This window comes from Eurosta solidaginis, chromosome 3 (genome assembly GCF_040869045.1).
Source record: "Eurosta solidaginis isolate ZX-2024a chromosome 3, ASM4086904v1, whole genome shotgun sequence".
Taxonomy (NCBI): Eukaryota; Metazoa; Arthropoda; class Insecta; order Diptera; family Tephritidae; genus Eurosta; species Eurosta solidaginis.
The window spans coordinates 196362115-196382577 of record NC_090321.1 but is presented as its reverse complement, the minus strand read 5'-3'; the positions used below and the strand labels follow the sequence as shown (position 1 = coordinate 196382577).

At 39.3% G+C, this 20463-nt stretch overlaps 1 protein-coding gene across 7 annotated transcripts in view; it reads right to left on the bottom strand.

Annotated features, from left to right (window-relative positions):
* Positions 1-20463, bottom strand: part of LOC137244852 (uncharacterized) — a 132436-nt gene that overhangs the window by 32412 nt on the left and 79561 nt on the right. For all 7 annotated transcript variants that reach the window (XR_010951214.1, XM_067774486.1, XM_067774488.1 and 4 more), the window contains exons 2-3: positions 780-3810; positions 603-696 (exon numbers count right to left, since the gene is read on the bottom strand). Coding sequence is in view for 6 of the 7 variants with exons in the window: in XM_067774486.1 (XP_067630587.1) it covers positions 603-696; positions 780-3198 (2513 nt within the window). In the remaining variant the exon portion in view is untranslated. The remainder of the gene's footprint in view (positions 1-602; positions 697-779; positions 3811-20463) is intronic.

Here is a 20463-nt window from a genome sequence, read left to right as displayed (position 1 = left end):
CGGTCAGAATCTCAGAGAGCTTTGAGAGAGTCATTGTAGAAAAAGATGGCCAGGAAAAGTTTCGAAACAAACAGACGAGGCGGAAAACTCTCTACGATCACCATTGGGATGGCCACTGTTAAGTAAAATCATAACCGAACGAGAGCGAGCACACCCCCTCGACCTAATATTAACAAAGTTTAATGATGGTGAACCGGGAACTAGTATGAACCCAACTTAAAAAAATCGATCGCAATTTGTTCAGATAGCCTTACGTGCATTGCAGTCCTACGCAACTATTACCACGAAGTTAGTTGATACATGCATTACAGTCTTTCGGTACCAAGTCCAAGATTTATTTTGGATGGTTTACTGGAACGCATGGAATGAACAGGCGGACACCATTACCAAGAAAACTGTAGGATACCAAGAAGCTATAAGCTTTCACTGAGTAGCATAAAGTAACGTTGCCCGGTACTCGGCAAGTTCAAGGTTTCAACAAGGTAAGTTTAATCTATGAGCTTCAAAAATTGGATTAGTTGGCGACTTGGACAATGAATTTCCGCGAAGGTCTTACCTAAAGTCAAATTAAAACCAAATATCATCTCATCAGTTCCACTTACAGAGGCTCATTGGATGGCATACTAAGTATGCAGTGTTGTAGTCCGTTCGGTGTTGGATATACCAAAACAGGATCTGAACATCTATGGTGACGTTCTAAATAACAAAAAATATAAAAGAGAACAAAGAAGCTTAGTATTTTTTTTTAAATATGTAAAGCATTATTTTGAGCTTCTTACTATATTTTCGTTTACGCTTTCTATACTCATCATCACTGCCGCTCTGCCGTGACGGCCAATTGGGTATAAAACGCTGCTTCTCTTCTCCACGATCGCGCGATGAAGACTTCGTTGTGGTGCAACAACCCGTCGGTGCTACACTGGAACCAGTCGATGTAGAAGTCATGCGATTCAATTTAGATGTATCACCTGGCACCGCAGAACTGCTCACAATAACACCACTCACATTACCATTACGAAATCCTGAGCCGTTCAATGCGATAACAGCTGTAGTAGTTTGACTATCACTGGGAATGCTCTCATATATTGCAGCGTGAGTAGATGAGGGATATGGCTGAGTAAAAATTACGTTTCCTGCAGCTGTAGTTGTAGTCTTGGATTGCGATATTATACGATTTGGCGGTGCATTGCCAGCAGAAGCGAATGTTTTTGTATTTAAACTATCTACTAATTGCTCATTATGTATAATATTGCTTGGCATTATCCCGCTAACACAGGTGCCGATCGTAGTTGTGCCATCAGTCAAACGCATTGGTTCTGCTAAAGGTGCGCGCAGTATTTGTGTTTGCGGTGATGCACAACTACGTCCATTACCTCTAACCACTAACAGACTTGTGCTCTTCGATTTGAAACGAGCGCCCAACATAAAGGCGCCAATTGCAACACCACCACTATCGCCGCCAGTGGCTGAACCAGTTGGTGAGTAGATGGGTGCGTGTAACGACAACGAATCGCTTTGATTCAAAAATGTGCTAACAGTCAAATTTGCGCTATCCTCTGAAGTATTCTGACGTGAAATATAACGCGAATAAGCGGATGCATCACCAAAGTCGCCAGCACCACCATAAGTGCTATCCGTATAAGACACTTGATGACGAAAGATATGCTGCTTTGTTTGTGTGATTTTATTACTGGTGGTCACAGGGACTGTTTGTTGTATAACGCTACCGCTGGTCGTGGAAATGGCGGTAGCAACTTTGGACGCGGATACACTATAAGGAACAGCAGTGGTGGGTGTGTTTATATGCCTAGCAGCAGATGCAGTAGCTGCCAGTGAGGTTTCGTTACTGGGTGCCAATTTTGCTAAAGGTGAGACAAGCTCCGGAGGTGGTGCTGCTATTGCATTGATTAAATGCCTTGGCAGTATGGGACTACATTGCGCGCTAATCGATTTCGCTTCTAAAATACGTAAACGTTTTGCTATGCGTGCACGCTCATACAATAAAGATGCGGCCTCTTCGGGTATAATTTCAGCACCACCAAAACTCACAGCACAATGTGAGCTAGCAAATGATAAACCTTCAATACTATCACGCAACGAAGTGAGACTATCATCGGCCATTGTTGAGGTATGCAAGCGCGCGCAAGTGCCATTATCGTAACCACTAGCCAATGAAGTAGTGTCGTAGGTGCGTTCTAGCAGCGAGATGGGTAAACCACCCATGGCACCATTGCCATTACCGTTGGTCCCCGACATTGAGCGTCTATGCGCGTGCGCACGTGAATCACCCGAACCCGAGCTTGATGTCATCACTTCAGCGGGTGTGTGTGTTTGTGCGCGCACCAATAAACTATGCTTTCTCAAAGGCAACGCACCGCCACTCTCTGCTACAACAGCGCCTATGCCATTTTTATCCGAAGAATTGCTTAGCGTACTAGTTATGCTGTCATCTGCAGCTGAGCCAGCAGCCGCGCCATCATGTACTTTCTGCGCTCGCGTTGCTTGCTTTATTTGGGAGCGCTGACTACCATTTGAGGCGGAACACGATACAATTTCGATTTCGTCGCCAATATGTCGTTCGTCGCGACTGCTTGTCGCTTTCTTTGCTGCTTTTGTGGTACGCAGCGGCGCTGGTGGAGAAGTTAATACAGCGCCAAGTTCGCCACGCATGAACACATCTGGTTCGCTATCACCACGTGATTTATGTGAGCCACCAAAGAGTTTACGACTAAAAAGTATACGTCCAATGGACTTACGTTCCATTCGTTTGGCACGTTTACGCTCTTCGCATTCTCTCTTAATGGCAAGTACTTTCTTTTCGAGCAGTGTACTGAAGATGATCTCATAGGTGAGCGCACGCTGTAAATCTTCCAACGTATCATTGGTGCCCACTGATTTGTCAACTTTCACTAACGCGCGCGGTGCGGTGATGTCTTTAGCGTCACGCATCATATCCAACTTCTCTTCTACTATGTACTCTGTGAATCCGCCGTGCATCTCTGTGGTACCCACTACGCTATATTCGTCAGGTGGTTTTTCTTCTTTGGTTCCGACTGTTTGTAGCGCAATTACTACATTATCATCCATTTCAGTAAATTGCTGTTCCCGACCTTCTTGATTGCTCCCTAATTTCGTACCATCTTGTGGCAGCACTTTGCTTCGTACACCATTCTCCTCTTCAATCTTTAAGTCCTCCATAGTAATAGCCTTTCAAATATGGCTGTCTACTATAATTGGTCAGAACGTTCTTTTCGTCTTTTTGACATCTGTCTCTTCTATTCTCTTACTACTACACTTAAAATTAATTATAAAGTTTTTTTTTGTTGGTATACATAGTTTGTTTTAAAATTTAATCATACGCATACAGCAAAAAAGTAAATTTTTCATTGCAATCAGTTCAACTCTTACTTTCGATGTTGAGATGGATGTTTGTATCCTTGTTGCTTTTGTTTTGATTGTTATTTAGTGCTATTATAAACCATTTAAATAGTGCTGTTTTCTTCTCCTCGCTTTCACTCTTTGGCCCCTTTCTATGTGCCACATATAAATGTCACTCATATTTTAATTTGTTGAAATTTTTTTATGCTCGAAAGTGATTTATTACTTTGAGTGCATATGAACTTGTCGTATGTGTGAGTTATTCATATCATTCCAATTGTAAATCTATACTCTAATGCATTTTCAATTCTATAATTTATACCCACTTGATTAATTTTTTTTCTTTTTCACTTTGAATGACACTCTGACACAACCACAATCATGCGTTTATCTTTATTTGCTTAACCATATGTAGGACGTGTAAATCGTTCTCTGCAAAATAGAAAATAAAGGACGTTTGTGAGATATATTGAGACAGCAAAGGAAATGACGCCATGATACTATATACGTAACTAATACCAACTATTTCATAAAGGTATTCAGGTTTAATGTCAATCACTGAAGTGAATGAAAGCCTTTTTATAATCAGCTGAGCAGAGCTCACATAAGGGCATAAACTAATCGAGATAAATATAGACTTCTATATATTGTGACGAATATTAGCAACGCTATGGGATACTATCATCTTTAAGCCAATACTAAGCAGTGACTTGTATGCACATCAACAAGTCAATCATTATGTCTATACATATGCCCATACAGCGGAGAGCACAAACACATACATATATCTAAGATACTCCCAATCATTGGTGGAAATATAACTCACATAAACACGCGCATATGAGAAGTATAATGTGCATCTGTAGTTAAGGTGGTAATTATATAGCTGGTAAACAACTAGGAAATTCTAGATATAGAAATGCCTAGAAATATGTCAACGAGGCAACAAAAAAGTATAAAAGCAGCACCAGCTGAGGCACGACGAATCAGTTTGATTTAAGCACGCTATCTGTCCAGAAGTAGAGGTGTTATTGTGAAGTTGTTATTGTGAAGTACTCTAATAAAGACCATTTTGCATCATTGAATATTGGAGTTATTTATTCAACAGTTTATCGATACCAACGTTAGTAGAAGGTTGCAAATAAGAGGAATTGCACTAAATTCGTTACAGTATCAAAATGATTTCTGCGAAAAGGGAAATTCATTTTGCCATGTCATCCCGTCCGTCCGTAAACACGATAACTTGAGTAAATTTTGAGGTATCTTAATGAAATTTGGTATGTAAGTTGCTGGGCAGTCATCTCAGATCGCTATTTAAAATGAACGAAATCAGGCTAAAACCACGCCCACTTTTTCGATATCGAAAATTTCAAAAATCCGTAAAAGTGCGATAATTAATTACCAAAGACGGATAGAGCGATGAAACTTGGTAAGTGGGTTGACTTTATGACGCAGAATAGAAAATTAGTAAAATTTTGGACAATGGGCATGGCGCCGCCCGCTAAAATTTAAAAGTTTTGTAAGCTGTAATTTGGCAGCTGAGTATGTAATGTTCGGCTACACCCGAACTTAGCCTTCTTTACTTGTTATGATTGGAAATTTGGTTTAAACAAGAAAATGTGACGCATTGCTTTATAAATAATTTGCTCCTAAAGTTGTTAATATGTATACGTTTGGGTGATTTGAGTTACTCAATATGAACTTATAAATTGTTTGATGTGTAAAATACTTTGCTCATGGTATAGAGAAATCCTGAATGCAAGATGTAAGAGTAAGCCTAAGCGTGAGCGTAAAATTTTTAGGAGTTATGCTATATGTCGGATAACTATAGGTTGTATATTAGGGCGGGTCGATTTAAAAATCGCTCACCGCTCTGTGAAAATCGTATTCTAGGGATCAAAATAAGAAACTTTGACGAAGGAACCATACCTCTAAAACGAATTCTGGTGTCCCCCAATTTGGGTCGAACTTTTGGGTAGGGGCAAATTTTGAAAAATCCTACTTTGACCCATTTAGAGTGCTCCAATATACGTGCATCTGTAGTTATAATTATATGGCGGTGACTAAGTAAATTCTGGAAGCGCCTAGAAGATGGCACGAGGAAATCACAGAGTATAAAAGCACCAGCGGTAGAGGCGCTATAAGCAGTTTCGATTAAGACGCTATCTAGCGAGCAATTTTTTTTGAAAGTCAGTTTCATTTGAGCTATCAATCAGTTTGGTTATTAAGCAAGCTAGTTGTTATTGTGAAGTAATTTAATAAATAAATTCCGAAGACTTCGAATACAACTTGGGCAAGCCAAAGTTAAGTGAAATGAAGATCCAGCAACTGAAGAAGCAGTTGGGGGGCCGTAGATTGAATACAAGCGGCATTAAATAAGAACTTCAGGAACGACTACCACAGGCAATGGAATTAGAAGGAATTGACGTGGAAGAGTATGACTTTCATCTTGATGGCGAGGAAACAACAAAAATGGAAGTAACATCGCAGACAGTTACGAGCACAGACTTGAACATGAATTTGGCTGCAATATCTGCTCAAATATCGACAGTGTCATCTCAACTGGAAGAACAGAAAACATATATGGCATCCCAACTGGAATCACCGGAGACACGTATTACATCAAAGATGGAAAATCAACTGGAAGAACAAAAGACAAATATAACATCTCAACTGGCAGAACAGAAGACATATATGGTATCCCAAATGGAATCACAGGAGACACGTATATCCGAAATGTCGTCACAAATAACATCCAGGATTGAAACACAGAAGGTACGTATATCCGAAATGTCGTCACAAATAGCATGCAGGATTGAAGCACAGGAAGCACGTATATCCGAAATGTCGGGACAACTAGAAGCCCGTATGGACGAAAAAACAATGCAGTTTGAGAACAAAATCGAGGCTGAGGTAGATGCTTTAAAAGCAACTAAATCGCCCAGTTATTTCAGCAAGCAATTCGAAGGTAAAAACACCATCCTTTGACGGTTCTGTTTCTTTCCAGGTCTTCAAGCTACAGTTTGAGAAGACCGCAGGATTGAACAACTGGAATGCGGAAGATAAAGTTGCTGCACTGTTCGTGGCATTGAAGGGGCCAGCAACCGAAATCCTACAGACGATTCCCGAAGGAGAGCGGAACAATTATGAAGCATTGATGGCTGCTGTAGAACGAAGTTATGGAAGCGAGCATAGAAAACAGATATTCCAAATTGAGTTACAAAACCGCTACCAAAAAGCAAAAAGAGACATTGCAGGGGTTTGCTTCAGATATTGAAAGATTGTCTCATCTTGCAAATGCGGACGCACCCGTGGAATACACTGAAAGGGTAAAAATCCAGAGCTTCATAAATGGCATATGAGATGTGGAAACGAAGCGGGCTACATATGCGAATCCAAAGACAACATTCGCAGAAACGGTGTCACAAGCTCTGATTCAGGAAACAGCGTCGGTTCTGTGTAAGCCAGTTTTCAAAGCACGCCGTGTGGAAGTAGAAAGGCCAGAGTGGGTATACGCAATATTGGAGGCGCTGAAAGGATCGCAAAAGCGGAGTGAAGAAGTTATCAAATGCTTCAAATGCGGGAAGCCCGGTCACATTGCACGTCATTGCGATCTTGATCGTAATAGTTCCAACAATGTGGGTGGCCGTCAACGCAAAGTTGGAGGAGATGAGCAAGAGCGTGTGAGATGTAAAGAATGAAAACTTGCCCCAGCTACTGAATGTCCTGTGATATCTGTGTCGCAAATTGGAAGAAAATCGAGCAGTCTTGCCGTCGAAGGAAAGCTGGATGGCAAGGAGCGTGTACTGACTGTAGATAGGGGCGCATCTCATTCCTTAATCCGATCTGACTTGGTCAATAGGAAAGTAAAACCGTTACCTGGAGCAAGGTTGCGTACGGTCACTGGCGAGTATAACCAAGTCCAAGGAGAAGTGGTATGTGAGGTATTAATTGGAAAGGTCATGGTTCTACACAAATTCATTGTGGCGGAGATTGTTGATTAAGTCATATTGGGAGTGAACTTCTTAGTTGACCATGACATCAGGATCGATATACGGAGAAAGATTATGCGCTATAAGAACCAAGATATACCACTTAACTTTAGTTTGGAGAAAGGGTTCAGCAGTAATCGGGTACTGGTGGAGTAGACTCGACATAGACCACGAAAGTCAAAGGTAAAGGTTGATGGATCGAATGGGCCAAATAAACCGAAATCAAAAGTACCTGCGAGAGAAACACTGGCATTGACAAACCCTAAAAGACACAAAAAACGAAGGAACGAATTTCGCAGAAAGAATGCGAGGGTAGTTTCAAGTCGGGGCGCACTACTATTGTGAAATGTGGAAACGATACTGATTATGCGAAGCCAATCCGCCAAGCGCAAGCTCCACGAAGTACTTCATTGCCCAAACAACAGAGTGCGAGGGAACGATCCAGGATAATCAGTAGTAAGATGAAACACAGGTACGACAAGGAAAATTATTCGGAAGGTTTACGGCAGGGAGACTTGGTACTGCTATGCAAACCTCACCGGCGGAAAGGTGTTCCATCCAAATATCGGTGCAGTTGGGAAGGCCCTTACAGAGTTGTGAAGACGATCAGTGATGTCATTTTCCGCATACAAGCAATTGGGAAACCACGAAATAGAAGAGTGGTACATTTGGTGATGCTAGCAGCTTTTAGATCGAGAGATTTGTCTGATCGGGACGATCAGACTTAGGTGGAGGGCAGTGTGACGAATATGAGTGACACTAAGTGATACTCACATCCCTAGTCTGATGCTAAGTAAATGAAGTCACAACAACACTAAAGCAGACAGTCACTTGTATCAACATAAACGAATAAATCATTATGTCTACACATATGTACGTACACGCAGCAGAGAAGAGATGCACAAACACATGCATATATCTGAGATGCTCCCAAAAGTATGCAATTGTAATTGGGGAAGTGTCGCTCACAAATAAAAGCATATGAAAAACTATATACGTGCATCTGTAGTTATAATTATATGGCGGTGACTAAGTAAATTCTGGAAGCGCCTAGAAGATACCACGAGGAAATCACAGAGTATAAAAGCACCAGCGGTAGAGGCGCTACAAGCAGTTTCGATTAAGACGCTATCTAGCGAGCAATAGCAGTATTATTTTGAAAGTCAGTTTCATTTGAGCTATCAATCAGTTTGGTTATTAAGCAGGCTAGTTGTTATTGTGAAGTACTTTAATAAAGGCCATTTTTCCATTATTCAATATTGGAGTTATTCATTCAACAGTTTAGCGATTCGAAACTTGGTAGAGGATTGCAAATAAGAGGATTTGCAGTAAATTCGTTACTATTCTTGAAGTCTTTAATGAGCTCAAGGCCTATTGAAAAAATAAAACACAATGTTTTTCTATTGTATTTTACATATATTCGTCGATATTTCGGTTATATTCTAAAACCATCGACAGGACTAGGAAACACAAAACAGAAGAAAACAGAAAAACAGGTACAATTGGTTATCAAAATATTTCTTACATATAGGTATATAAATTTAACACTAAACACAACTTACACATATGACTATGTTTGATCGACTGATCATATGTTCGAAAACAAAATAATAAGTGAGCTTAAACAAGTAAAAGTAAACAATTTAAAATACCGCAATTGTAAGCAAAAATATGTACTAACAACAATGTAAGGAACAACTGACAATAAGAACAGAAATATTTGTATACATATGTAAGTGTGTATGTATATTCATTGCTTATTAGCTATTAGCGGGAACATTGTTGGGTGCTGCTGATTTCGATGAGCGTTCTTGTTGTTGTTTGAGAACCAAATTCCTATAAACATGAGCACATAAATCTGTATCATTTTTGAAATTCATTTTCTTGTCATTAGGGGTGTTCGTAATATGTCACATTTCCAAAAAATATCTTTTATGGTAATTTTTTTCTTTGTCCAGTATAACGACATTTTCAAAATCTGGTCAGTGCCCTGTATACTTACAATGGGCTGTTAAGGCCGTCTTATTTTCAGAATTACTGTTTCTAAGTTTAATATTTGATTTATGAGCGGAAATCCTTGTCTTTAATTTTAATTTAGTTGTCCCTACATATACCTTCTCGCATACGTTGGATCCGTCGCCGTTGCATGGTATTCGGTAAACCACGTCAGATTTCCCGTACTTTAAGATTCTATCCTTCGCGTTGCTATAAATCTGCCTCAATTTATTTTGATATGTAAAAGCTATTTGGTACTTCTCATTGTCATATAAATTCGAGCTCTTAATCCTCTCCGCTATTTCCTGTAATATGTGATTGTTTTGTATATTTTATCATTTGATGGTTTTGCATAGAAATCCCGGACCAGTTTATTAATTAATTTATGAGGGAACTCATTCTGCCCTAAAGTTTTTTGAATAATCTTAATGTTTTTTTTGTGATATATTTTATCGCTAATTGTTAGGACTCTATATATAAAGTTTTTAGCCGTGTTTATTATTGTTTTTCTTTGATGTTTCGAGTTGAAGTTCACCAGTATACCGGAAGATGTGGGCTTTCTGTACCAATCTATGGATATTTTATTGTTTTTTCTATTTACTAACGTATCCAAGTACGGTATTTGTCCTTCTTTTTTCCACCTCTATTGTGAACTTAATGGACTTGTTGTAGTTATTGAGCTCACTGAGCATTTTATCGATATCCTTTGTTTTTACGATCGCAAACAAGGTTAATTATTAAACATGAAAACTCAGCGCGCACCCCACACAGCACAAGCAAACACGTTCGTACTCGGCAACAACACCACGGTTATAATACAAAATAATAAATAGATAAATAATAATAATAGTAACATAATAATAATAATAATATAAAAATAAGCCAATATAAAATAAGTGAATAGCGGGTAAAATGCCACTTAACCGCACTTCTCCTAAGGGAGGAGGACCCCTGCTATCTTAGTAAATCCCAACCGATCAAATCAGCCAACAGCAACAAAAGCTACCGCTGACCCAACCGACCCAATCCCAACCGCTCACCTCAATAACACAACAGCAACAAAACTCGGAGCTACAAAAAACTCCCACAAACCCTGCTGGGAGCGCCGGAAGTGTTGAGCAGCAGATAGAGTTCCTCCAGCAACAATTGCAACTACTCTATAGTCAGCACCAAGTCCCACCCACCCAAAAAGTCACTAGCCCAACTCCAGCTGCCAACGAATGGAAGCACGTACCACCCTCTAAACGCCAACGCGAAAGACCAGGTAAGAGTACAGAGTCAAAAAAATAGGCTAAGCTCGAAAAATATTGGCTTGGTAGGCGCCAAGTAAATGCCCCAGATATTGAAAATAGATTTTCCATCCTTGAAGTCGAAGAAGCAAGCCAACCCAAGGAGAAAGAATTGAAGCCTCCCCCAATTTTCGTCGACAAAGTCAGTAATATATCTCCACTGATGAGTTTATTACAAGAAATTGCCCCAAACTCGTTTCACCTAAAGCTAGTAGGTAATGAACAAGTCAAAGTCCAAGCATCTTCTCTCGATGTCTACAAAACTATCATGACCCAATTATTACTAAAGAACACATAGTTCTTTATATATAAATCAAAATAAGAACGTTCAATTAAAGTAGTCCTTAAAAATATGCACTTCTCGATAGATACCAAAGAAATCGTAGACGCACTCAAAAATTTTGGCCACTCTGTTACTAACGTATGGAACAGGAAGCACAGAATCACTAAAAAGCCGCTACCCATGTTCATAATTGAGCTCAAACCCGATTTCAACAATAAAGAGATTTACAAAATTAAAAGTCTGTTACATTCAAAAATTGTATTTGAGCCCCCACACGCCAAGCGGGAAATACCCCAGTGTGCTAACTGCCAGCAATATGGTCATACGAAATCTTACTGCCGTTGAAAACGGTAGCGTGCTGGAAGTCGAAAATCCAAATCTAATGATGTCAAATGCGCTTTATGCGAAGGTAATCACCCAGTCAATTACAAAGGATGCGCGGTTTATAAAAACTTACAAAACGTAAAATACCCATCACTGAGGAAAAAACTCACCCAAGTACTGTTGTCTTACATGGAAAAGAGAAATCCAATCAACAAGGTGCATCCTCATGCCAAGTCAACCCAACTAGCAATACTATTTCGTATACTCAAGCCTTAGAAGGGCCCAACCCAACTAAAACCATAGCAATGCTAACCCAAATAACACAGACGCATCTAACCCAACCCAAATTGGTAGCGAAATGCGAGAAATGACTATTGAAACAAGTTATGCAGCAAATCACAACAATGATGACACTCCTTGTCAGCCTCACTACTAAAACTATTCACCCCCGACCCCATAAAGATCATTATCTGGAATGCCAATGGCCATTCCAAGCATTTACTTGAAGTAAGGACATTAATCCAGATCCACAATATAGACATAATTCTCATATCTGAGACCCACCGGGCATCCCGATGACAAAACACGCTTGAATGCATTAACTAACGAACATAAATCTATCCTTAATATGGAGCGCAACAGAGAAATTCAACAATACCTCAGTAATATTTATGCAACAACTGCAACTGATTACTCCTTTTGGAAAGCGACTAGCAACCTAAAGACGTCAATTATCTAAAATGCACCTATTCAAATGGAGAACAACGAATGGGCAAAAAGTGATATTGAAAAAGTATATACTTTCGCACTCCACCTAAAACTATTATTCACTCCGCATGATATTGAACCCCCAATAAGAATAACTAAGTAAGTGGAAGCTACCTTAAGTCATCCATATCAAATGGAAACACCCATAAAATATTCTCAATATCGGAAGTAAAAACCGTAATTGCAAAACTCAAGCCAAAAAAGCTCCGGGCCACGACCTTATCAATGGCACTATTCTAAAAAATTGACCCCACGAAGGCATGCAATTCTTGACACAATTGTTTAATGCAGTACTAAAAACTCATTCCATACCCCACAGTGGAAAGTTTCGCAGATGAAAGTGATTCTGAAACCCGGAAAGCCAGGTGATAAAGTTGCATCTTACAGAGCTATTAGTCTGCTGCCTATCGTCTCAAAAGTCATGGAAGTTCTCTTTCTTAAACGACTCTTGCCCATAGTAGAAGAGCGTAAAATCATACCCGGCACGGAACAATTGAGCAGGTCCACAGACTCACCGAGCAAATATACGATGCTTTTGAGAAGAAAACATACTGCACAGCTGCTTTTCTAGATATTTCACAAGCTTTTGATCGCGTACGGCATGACGGACTACTCTATAAATTAAAATACACCCTCCCTATAAACTACTTTTATTTATACAATCATATCTAAAAGATCGTTATTTCTTCATAAAACAAGGTGTGGAGCAGACTGCCCTTTATGAGTTCTTAGCAGGCGTCCCGCAAAGCAGTGAAATGGGCCCAATACTCTATCTACTTTACACGTATGACCTCCCAATAGCAGAAGGCGTCACTATAGGCACGTTTGCCGATGATACTGCGGTGCTGGCCGTTGACCCTAACCCTAGCGTGGCTTAATTCAAGCTCCAAGGAAGTTTAAATAAAATTACCCGTTGGCTGAAAGAATGGAGGATCAAACACAATGAATCAAAATCCGTTCAAGTGACGTTTACTACCAGACGTAACACTTGCCCGCCCGTTAAACTCAACAATATTAATATGCCACAAAGCGACGAAACAAAGTACCTTGGCATGCACCTCGACAGAAAATTAACCTGGAGGACCCACATATTCAACAAAAGAAAAGCCCTTGGTATCAAACTAAGAAATCTGTATTGGCTTATGAATCAATTATTTTATGTCGTATATTTGATTGTAACATGATGTAGGCAGGGTGCATTTATTTTAATTTTTACCGATGACCAAAAGGGCAAAACGTTCTCCAGAAAAAAATGTCGATTATGCAACAGGTAAGGAATTCTAAGTTCTGGTGTAACCGAACATTACATACCCAGCTGTACACTTGAAATGCTGTTGTTGTTTGTTTTGTGTGCTTAATAGTGTTACAAGGCTGCACAATAATACACATACATACGGTTCTATTCTGAACAAATTTTTCTTCGAGTTATGGCTCCCGAAACATCGAAAATTGCTTAGTCATTATAGGGACTGTGCCAACCCCATTTTTTAAAATTTGAAATTTTTCCTATTTATTGTTATAAATCCACTTGGGAAATGAAATACCATTGATATAAAGCTCTTTTTTGCAAAGATTTAGCTTATTATATTCGTCCACGACCCTTTCAAAAATCTTTTATATAAAAGTGGGCGTGGTCCTTAACAGATTTCGTTAATTTTTCTTCAAAGCATTCCTTATAGTAAAGGCAACCTCTCTGCCGAATTTTGTTACGATATGTTTAACGATTTTTGATTTATCATTCAAGGTTCGAATCGAGCTCAAGGCCAGAACAATAATTTTTTTCTAATGATAATTATTGTTATTTTTTAATTTTTCTAAATTTGAAAAATTGTATTTTGTTTTTGGAATAGTAAAACAAAAATGATTTTTGATTTATGATTAATAGTATTTGTAAAATTGATTTTATCACAAGTGGGTGTTGCCACGCCCATTTTCATTTTTATTTTATTTTTTTTTCAAATTTTTATCAAAAGTCTCAATTTCAATCAGTGCACACCTCAAATTTCAACATTCTAGGTATATTATTTACTAAATAATCAAATTTTTTTTGGTTATCATCCGATTTCGCTCATTTTCAATACCAATATATTCTGGGCCGAGGTAAGCTAGTGTACCAAATTTGGTGAAGATATCTCAATATTTACTCAAGTTATCGTGTTAATGGGCAGAAGGTCGGACGAACAGACGGTCGGACGGAGATACGGATGGACATTGCTCAATAAAATTTTTACAGTTTCGTCCTAAACTAAAGGCAAAATATTGTGACGAATATTAGTGACACTACGTGATACTCACATCACTAGTCTAATGCTAAGTAAATGAAACCACAACAACAATAAAGCAGGCAGTCACTTGTATCTACATAAACGAATCAATCATTATGTCTTCACATACGTACGTACACGCAGAGGAGAGAGACGCACAAACACATGCATATATCTGAGATACTCCTGAAAGTATGCAATCATTTGTGCAAGTATCACCCACATATACACGCGCATCGGCCATGCGAGAAGCTATAAAATCGTGCACCTGTAGTTATAGCTGATAAGTTTATATCTGATAAATAAGTAGTAGATTCTAAAAATAGAATAGCACGACAGTCAGTTTGATTTAAGCAAACTATCAGTTGCGAAGTATAAGTGTTATTTGTGAAGTACTTTAATAAAGGCCATTTTGCATTATTGAATAGTGGAGTTATTTATTCAACAGCTTAGTGATTCGAACGTTAGTAAAAGGTTGCAAATAAGAGGAGTTTCACTAAATTCGATACAATTGGTATCAGAAGAGGAATTGTTGAATACATTCCGAAGATTGGGAATACAACTTGGACATGGCAAAGTTGAGTGAATTGACGATCCAGCAACTGAAGGAGGAGTTGGAAGTCCGTGGATTGGCTACTACTGGCAATAAATCCCGGAAGATAAGGTTGCTGCACTGTTCGTGGCATTGAAAGGTCCTGTAGCTGAAATCTTACAGACTATTCCAGAGTACGAACGAAACAGTTATGAAGCATTGATGGCCGCTATCGAGAGATGTTATCGAAGCGAGCAAAAAAAATAGATATACCAATTGAATTCCAAAACCGTTACCAAAAAGCGAAGGAGACTTTGCAGGAGTTTGCGTCGGATGTTGAGAGATTGGCTCATCCCGCTAATGCAGACGCACCCGTGGAATACACCGAGAGGGTTAAAATTGAGAGCCTTATAAATGGAATACGGGATGTCGAAACGAAACGAGCTACATATGCGAACCCAAAGCCAACATTTGCTGAAACGGTATCCCATGCACTGACCCAGGAAACAGCGTCACTTTTGAGTAAGCCCGCACACAAAGCTCATCGCGTGGAAGTGGAAAGGCCTGATTAGGTAGACACAATTTTGGAAGCACTGAAGGGATTACAACAGAAAAATGTCGGAGTTATGAAGTGTTTCAAGTGCGGTAACCCAAGTCACGTTGCACGTCATTGCAGCACCGGTCATGGTAGTTCCAACTTGGCTGGTCGTAAACACAAAGCTGGAGGAGATAAACAAGACCGATCCAGATGTAAAGATCGAGAACTTGTCTCAGCTTTTGAATGTCGTGATACCTATCTCGCAAACTGGAAGGAAATCGAGCAGTCTTACCGTCAAAGGAAATGTGGATGGCAAGGAGCGTGTACTGACTGTAGATACGGGCGCATCTCATTCTTTAATTCGATCTGATTTGGTCAACAGGACAGTAAATCCATTACCTGGAGCAAGATTGCGTACCATTACTGACGAGTATAACCAAGTCCATGGAGAATCGTTATGCGAAGTCATAATTGGGGAGGTCATGGTCCTACTCAAGTCCGTTCTGGCAGAGATCGTTGATGAAGTCATATTGGCAGTGGATTTCTTAGTTGACTATGACATCAAGATCGATATGCAGAGAAGGATTATTCAGTATAAGAACAAGGACTTGCCACTTAACTTCAGTTTTGAGCAAGGGTTCAGCAGTAAGCGAGTGCTGGTGGAGGAGATTCAACAGATACCACAAAAGTCGAAGAAAGTAAAGCGGGCAAAGGTTGATGGAATGAATGGGCCAAACAAATCAAAACCGAAGGTATCTGCGAGAAAAACACTGGCATTGACAAACCCTAATGGACGCACTAAAACGGCTGAAAGGATTTTCCAGAAAGAATGCAAGGGTGGTTTCAAGCAAGCGCGCACTATTGTTGTGAAACGTGGGAACGAACCCTCACAGGCGGAAAGGTGTTCCATCCAAATTTTGGTGCAGTTGGGAAGGCCCATGCAGAGTTGTGAAGAGGACAAGTGATGCCATCTACCGCATACAAACAATGGAGAAATCACGAAATAGAAGATTGATTCATTTGGAGATGCCAGCGGCGTTTAGATCATGAAATTTATCGGGACGATCAGACTTAGGTGGAGGGCAGTGTGACGAATATTAGCAACACTATGGGATACTATCATCTCTAAACCGATACTCAACTGTGACTTGTATGCACATAACCTAATTAATCATAGAAACACTTTCTTGGCCGGAGCGTCAGCCTTGCGACAGTATACGTTAGAATATATTATCAGTTGGCAAAAAAACTAAACAAGCGAACTCTGTGTACTTTTCCGTATTTAGGCATAAAATATACGGCACATGTGTACACATATCACATAGTCTTTCTCAACTTAATAACACAATGCAACCGTGCAAATATATGCACGTATAAACAAACAATTATATGGAAATTTCCTTTTGAAAATTAGTTGACAATTGTTTGGCCAATGTAGGGCTCATTTCATTTCGTTGGAATATGCATAAATACCTTAAATTAGTTATTTTAATAAAGCGAAGGCTATTTGTTTAATTTTCATTATATTTGAAATTTTGTTTTTTATTTACACGAACCTACTATGTTCATATGAATGGCGCACACAAAATTTATTTTGTTTTATTTTATACACAACAAGCGTCGAAAAAGTTTTAAACTAAAATTAATTTACGCACTAATTTCACGATCCCGTTTGTCGTGCTAAGCTGTCGTTTGACTTATACGAATGCACAATTTCACATTATAAATGGCACATATTTGGTAGAAATCCGTTTGGGAGAAATCAGAAGGAGACAGTAGTTGCATATGATCCATCAATCAGGACAGGTGTGGACAAAAGCGAGTGGCTGCAAAATTTCTAAGATCATGTGCAAAGCCTACGTTATTAGACTCACAAAGTGGCTCATATCTCTGAAGAGAGAAGACTTAAAGCTCACGATGGGCATGCTGACTGGGCACTGCCTTCTGGCGTCACATGGTTACAAGTTATGCCTTGTCAGTAACGGCAAGTGTAGGAAGTGTGAGCTGCAGGAAGATACGGTTGAGCACGTTCTATGTTCATGTCCTGCGCTCGCCAGGTCAAGGCTCCAGCTATTAGGGGCAGCGGAGTTGCTAGATCTTGAGGCAGCAATTAAGCTGGGTCCTGGGAAACTGCTAGTATTTGCCAAGATGACCCAGTTATTCAATAACATAAGCCCATATAGTTAAGTGGAGGTTTCCTGTTTGTCTATGAAACAAATTCTGGTAACACTATGGACACATTCAGTCTATGTGAGGTCTTTATTGACCGACCAGTTCAATCTAACCTAACCTCCAAGGTCGAAATATATGTTAAAGGCGGCTATAATTGCATTGGCTCATTGGTCACTATCCAAATCGTGGTTACATTTGTGCAATGCATGTCAAAATTTAATGTAAAGGGCATCACTGTGTTAGCTGGTGTAACCAATTTGAACGAAAGAGAACAACGTCGCAATGCACAGCTTATATTTTATCCATGTGCTTCAACTTCCAAAAAATTCAATTCCATGCAATTCAACATGGGTGTGGGAGCAATTTAAGTGCTTGCACCCTTTACCTCGTGTCCTATAGTAAAAAAAAATTGCTTTTTACACTGCTAAATTAACACCGGACACAAAAATTAGGATTAGTGGATGGAGTTTAATAAGGCCCGACAAGAAGGAACTTAGTAATGAACTCAAAATTACTGTCGTGCCTATAGTACCAAGCTCGTGTAAAGGAGAAAAAGATCATTGTCCGAAGTTCTAGCTTCAGGGGTGTACGGCTTTTGAGAAGAACTCAACCTCCATCGTTAGTTCTACTACTACCCCATACAGTTGACCATGAACTGAAGTCTCCACATTTTATAATCGGGTATTTATCCTGCGCTTCTATGGTCATATCAAACTCTGTGCTATCCATGCTCGGTGGTGCATAACAACTAAAAATTTATATTTCTGGTATCCAAATTGAGGATTTCCCAGCCGAGTCCGTGATCCAGCCTTGCTCCTGCTTATTTCTGTACGGCACAGAGAGTACCGCTTCAAGAGAGTATGGTTTCAAATCCTCCTTCAAACATTGTTTAGGATAACAGGTCTTGAGCCGCTTCACAGTGGTTTAAATTGAGTTGCAACAATCTTATAGGGCAATCTGGTTGCTTCCTTCCAGTTGTGGGCATCTAAACCTGCCTGCCAAATATTGTTCCCCACATAACGCATATTTCGGTACGTTTGAGCAGTTCGCTGTCTGACCGCATTTCCTGCAACGTTTTGACCTATCTCTAGTATCTTTGAACTTCTGAGCTATATTTCCTTAGCCGAAGCACCTATACATAACGAAGACCTCAACTAGCTTGAATGTGTTCATAGTGTTACCAGAATTTGTTTCATAGACAAACAGGAAACCTCCACTTAACTACCTGGACTTATGTTATTGAGTAACTTAGTCATCTTGGCAAATATTAGAAATTTTCTAGATCCTACTAGCTTAAAGGCAAAAGGCTCAACTAAATAACTGAGGTTCATGCCTATTATATGAAGTGAAATTTTCAACGGCAGTTGAGGTCGAGCCTAATATTTTTTATAGTCAGCTGTGCCGAACTCACAGGGTATATTAGTTTTGTTCGCACAAAGGTATCCCGTAACGGCATAAATTATTCGAAATATATATAGACTTCTAAATATCAAAATAATCTTGGCGAAAAAAAAATTAATTTAGCCATGTCCGTCCGTCCACCCGACTGTCCGTGAACACGATGACTTGAGTAAATTTTGAGGTAGATTAATGAAATTAGGTATGTAAGTTCTTGAGCACTTATGTCAGATTGTTGTTTAAAATGAACGAAATCGGACCATAACCACGTCCACTTTTTCGATATCGAAAATTTCGAAAAACCGATAATTCATTACCAAAGACGGATAAAGCGAAGAAACTTGGTAGGTGGGTTGACCTTATGACGCAGAATAGAAAATTAGTAAAATTTTGGACAATGGGCGTGGCACCGCCCACTTTTAAAAGAAGGTAATTTAAAAGTGTTGGCAGCTGTAATTTGGCAGTTGTTGAAGATATCATGATGAAATTGGGCAGGAACGTAACTCCTATTATTATATCTATATATATAAAAAGAAGTGTACATTTTGATTGTCACTCCTTAACTCTAGAACGGATAGAAAGATTGCCATGAAATTTTTAGGAAAGATACAGGAAGGAGAGGTGAGGGTTAGTTGATTTTGAAATCCCAAATCGGTTTAGCAATTCTTGAGTTATGATTTTTTTTTTGGAAAAAATTCAAGTTTGAAAAAAAATAAAAAGAAGTGTACATTTTCATTGTCACTCCATTTGGTATATAAATTTGCCTATATTAGTATTTAAGATCCTTTTTTCCGAGAAGTAGACCAGAGACGGACTGAGACTCGCCATGGGACTGGAACAAAATACATACCACCCTCTGGGACTAGCAATAAGGGATGAAGAAGAATGAGAAGAACTTTACAGAAGAGAAAAGAGAGGAGGAGAAGAGACAGAGAAAGAGATAGATTGAGACGAAGATGGAGATGAATGAAGCGCAAAAAACGGAGGGCGGAGTGAATAAAAGGATTAGGAAAAAGGATAGAGGGGGAAGGACAGAGTTAGACGGAAAAAGCTTATTAAAGTGTATGCAGATAGACGAAATTTAGGGCAGCACAACGTCTGCCTGGTCTGCTAGTACTCTATATTTGCTTTAACTTTTCCATTTCTGGCTCAAATCACTTTGATGAGAATATGTTCTTTATTGATGTACTAGGTTTACCCGGCGTACGTTGTAACGCCCGAAATCGAATGAATGTTGCGTTATTTTTTCTGTTTTGTTTGTTAATAATTTAATTTATTGTTCTGTAAATTGAATTGAATTTTGTACGCATATTTGTTGAAATTTTCTGTTAAAAGATTTTATTCTTGTATCTTATTGTAATGCATGAGGGTATACAATAGTTTTGGTTTATTCGTTCGGTGCAAAGGTAAACAAATTTTTTGGTGTTCCAACTTTAGAGCAAGCAACATATAGTTGGCCATGGGAAAAGCACGGACTATCTAAATTTAAGCCTGCAACAGTAAACGATTGTCCTTGTGCTTTGTTGTTTA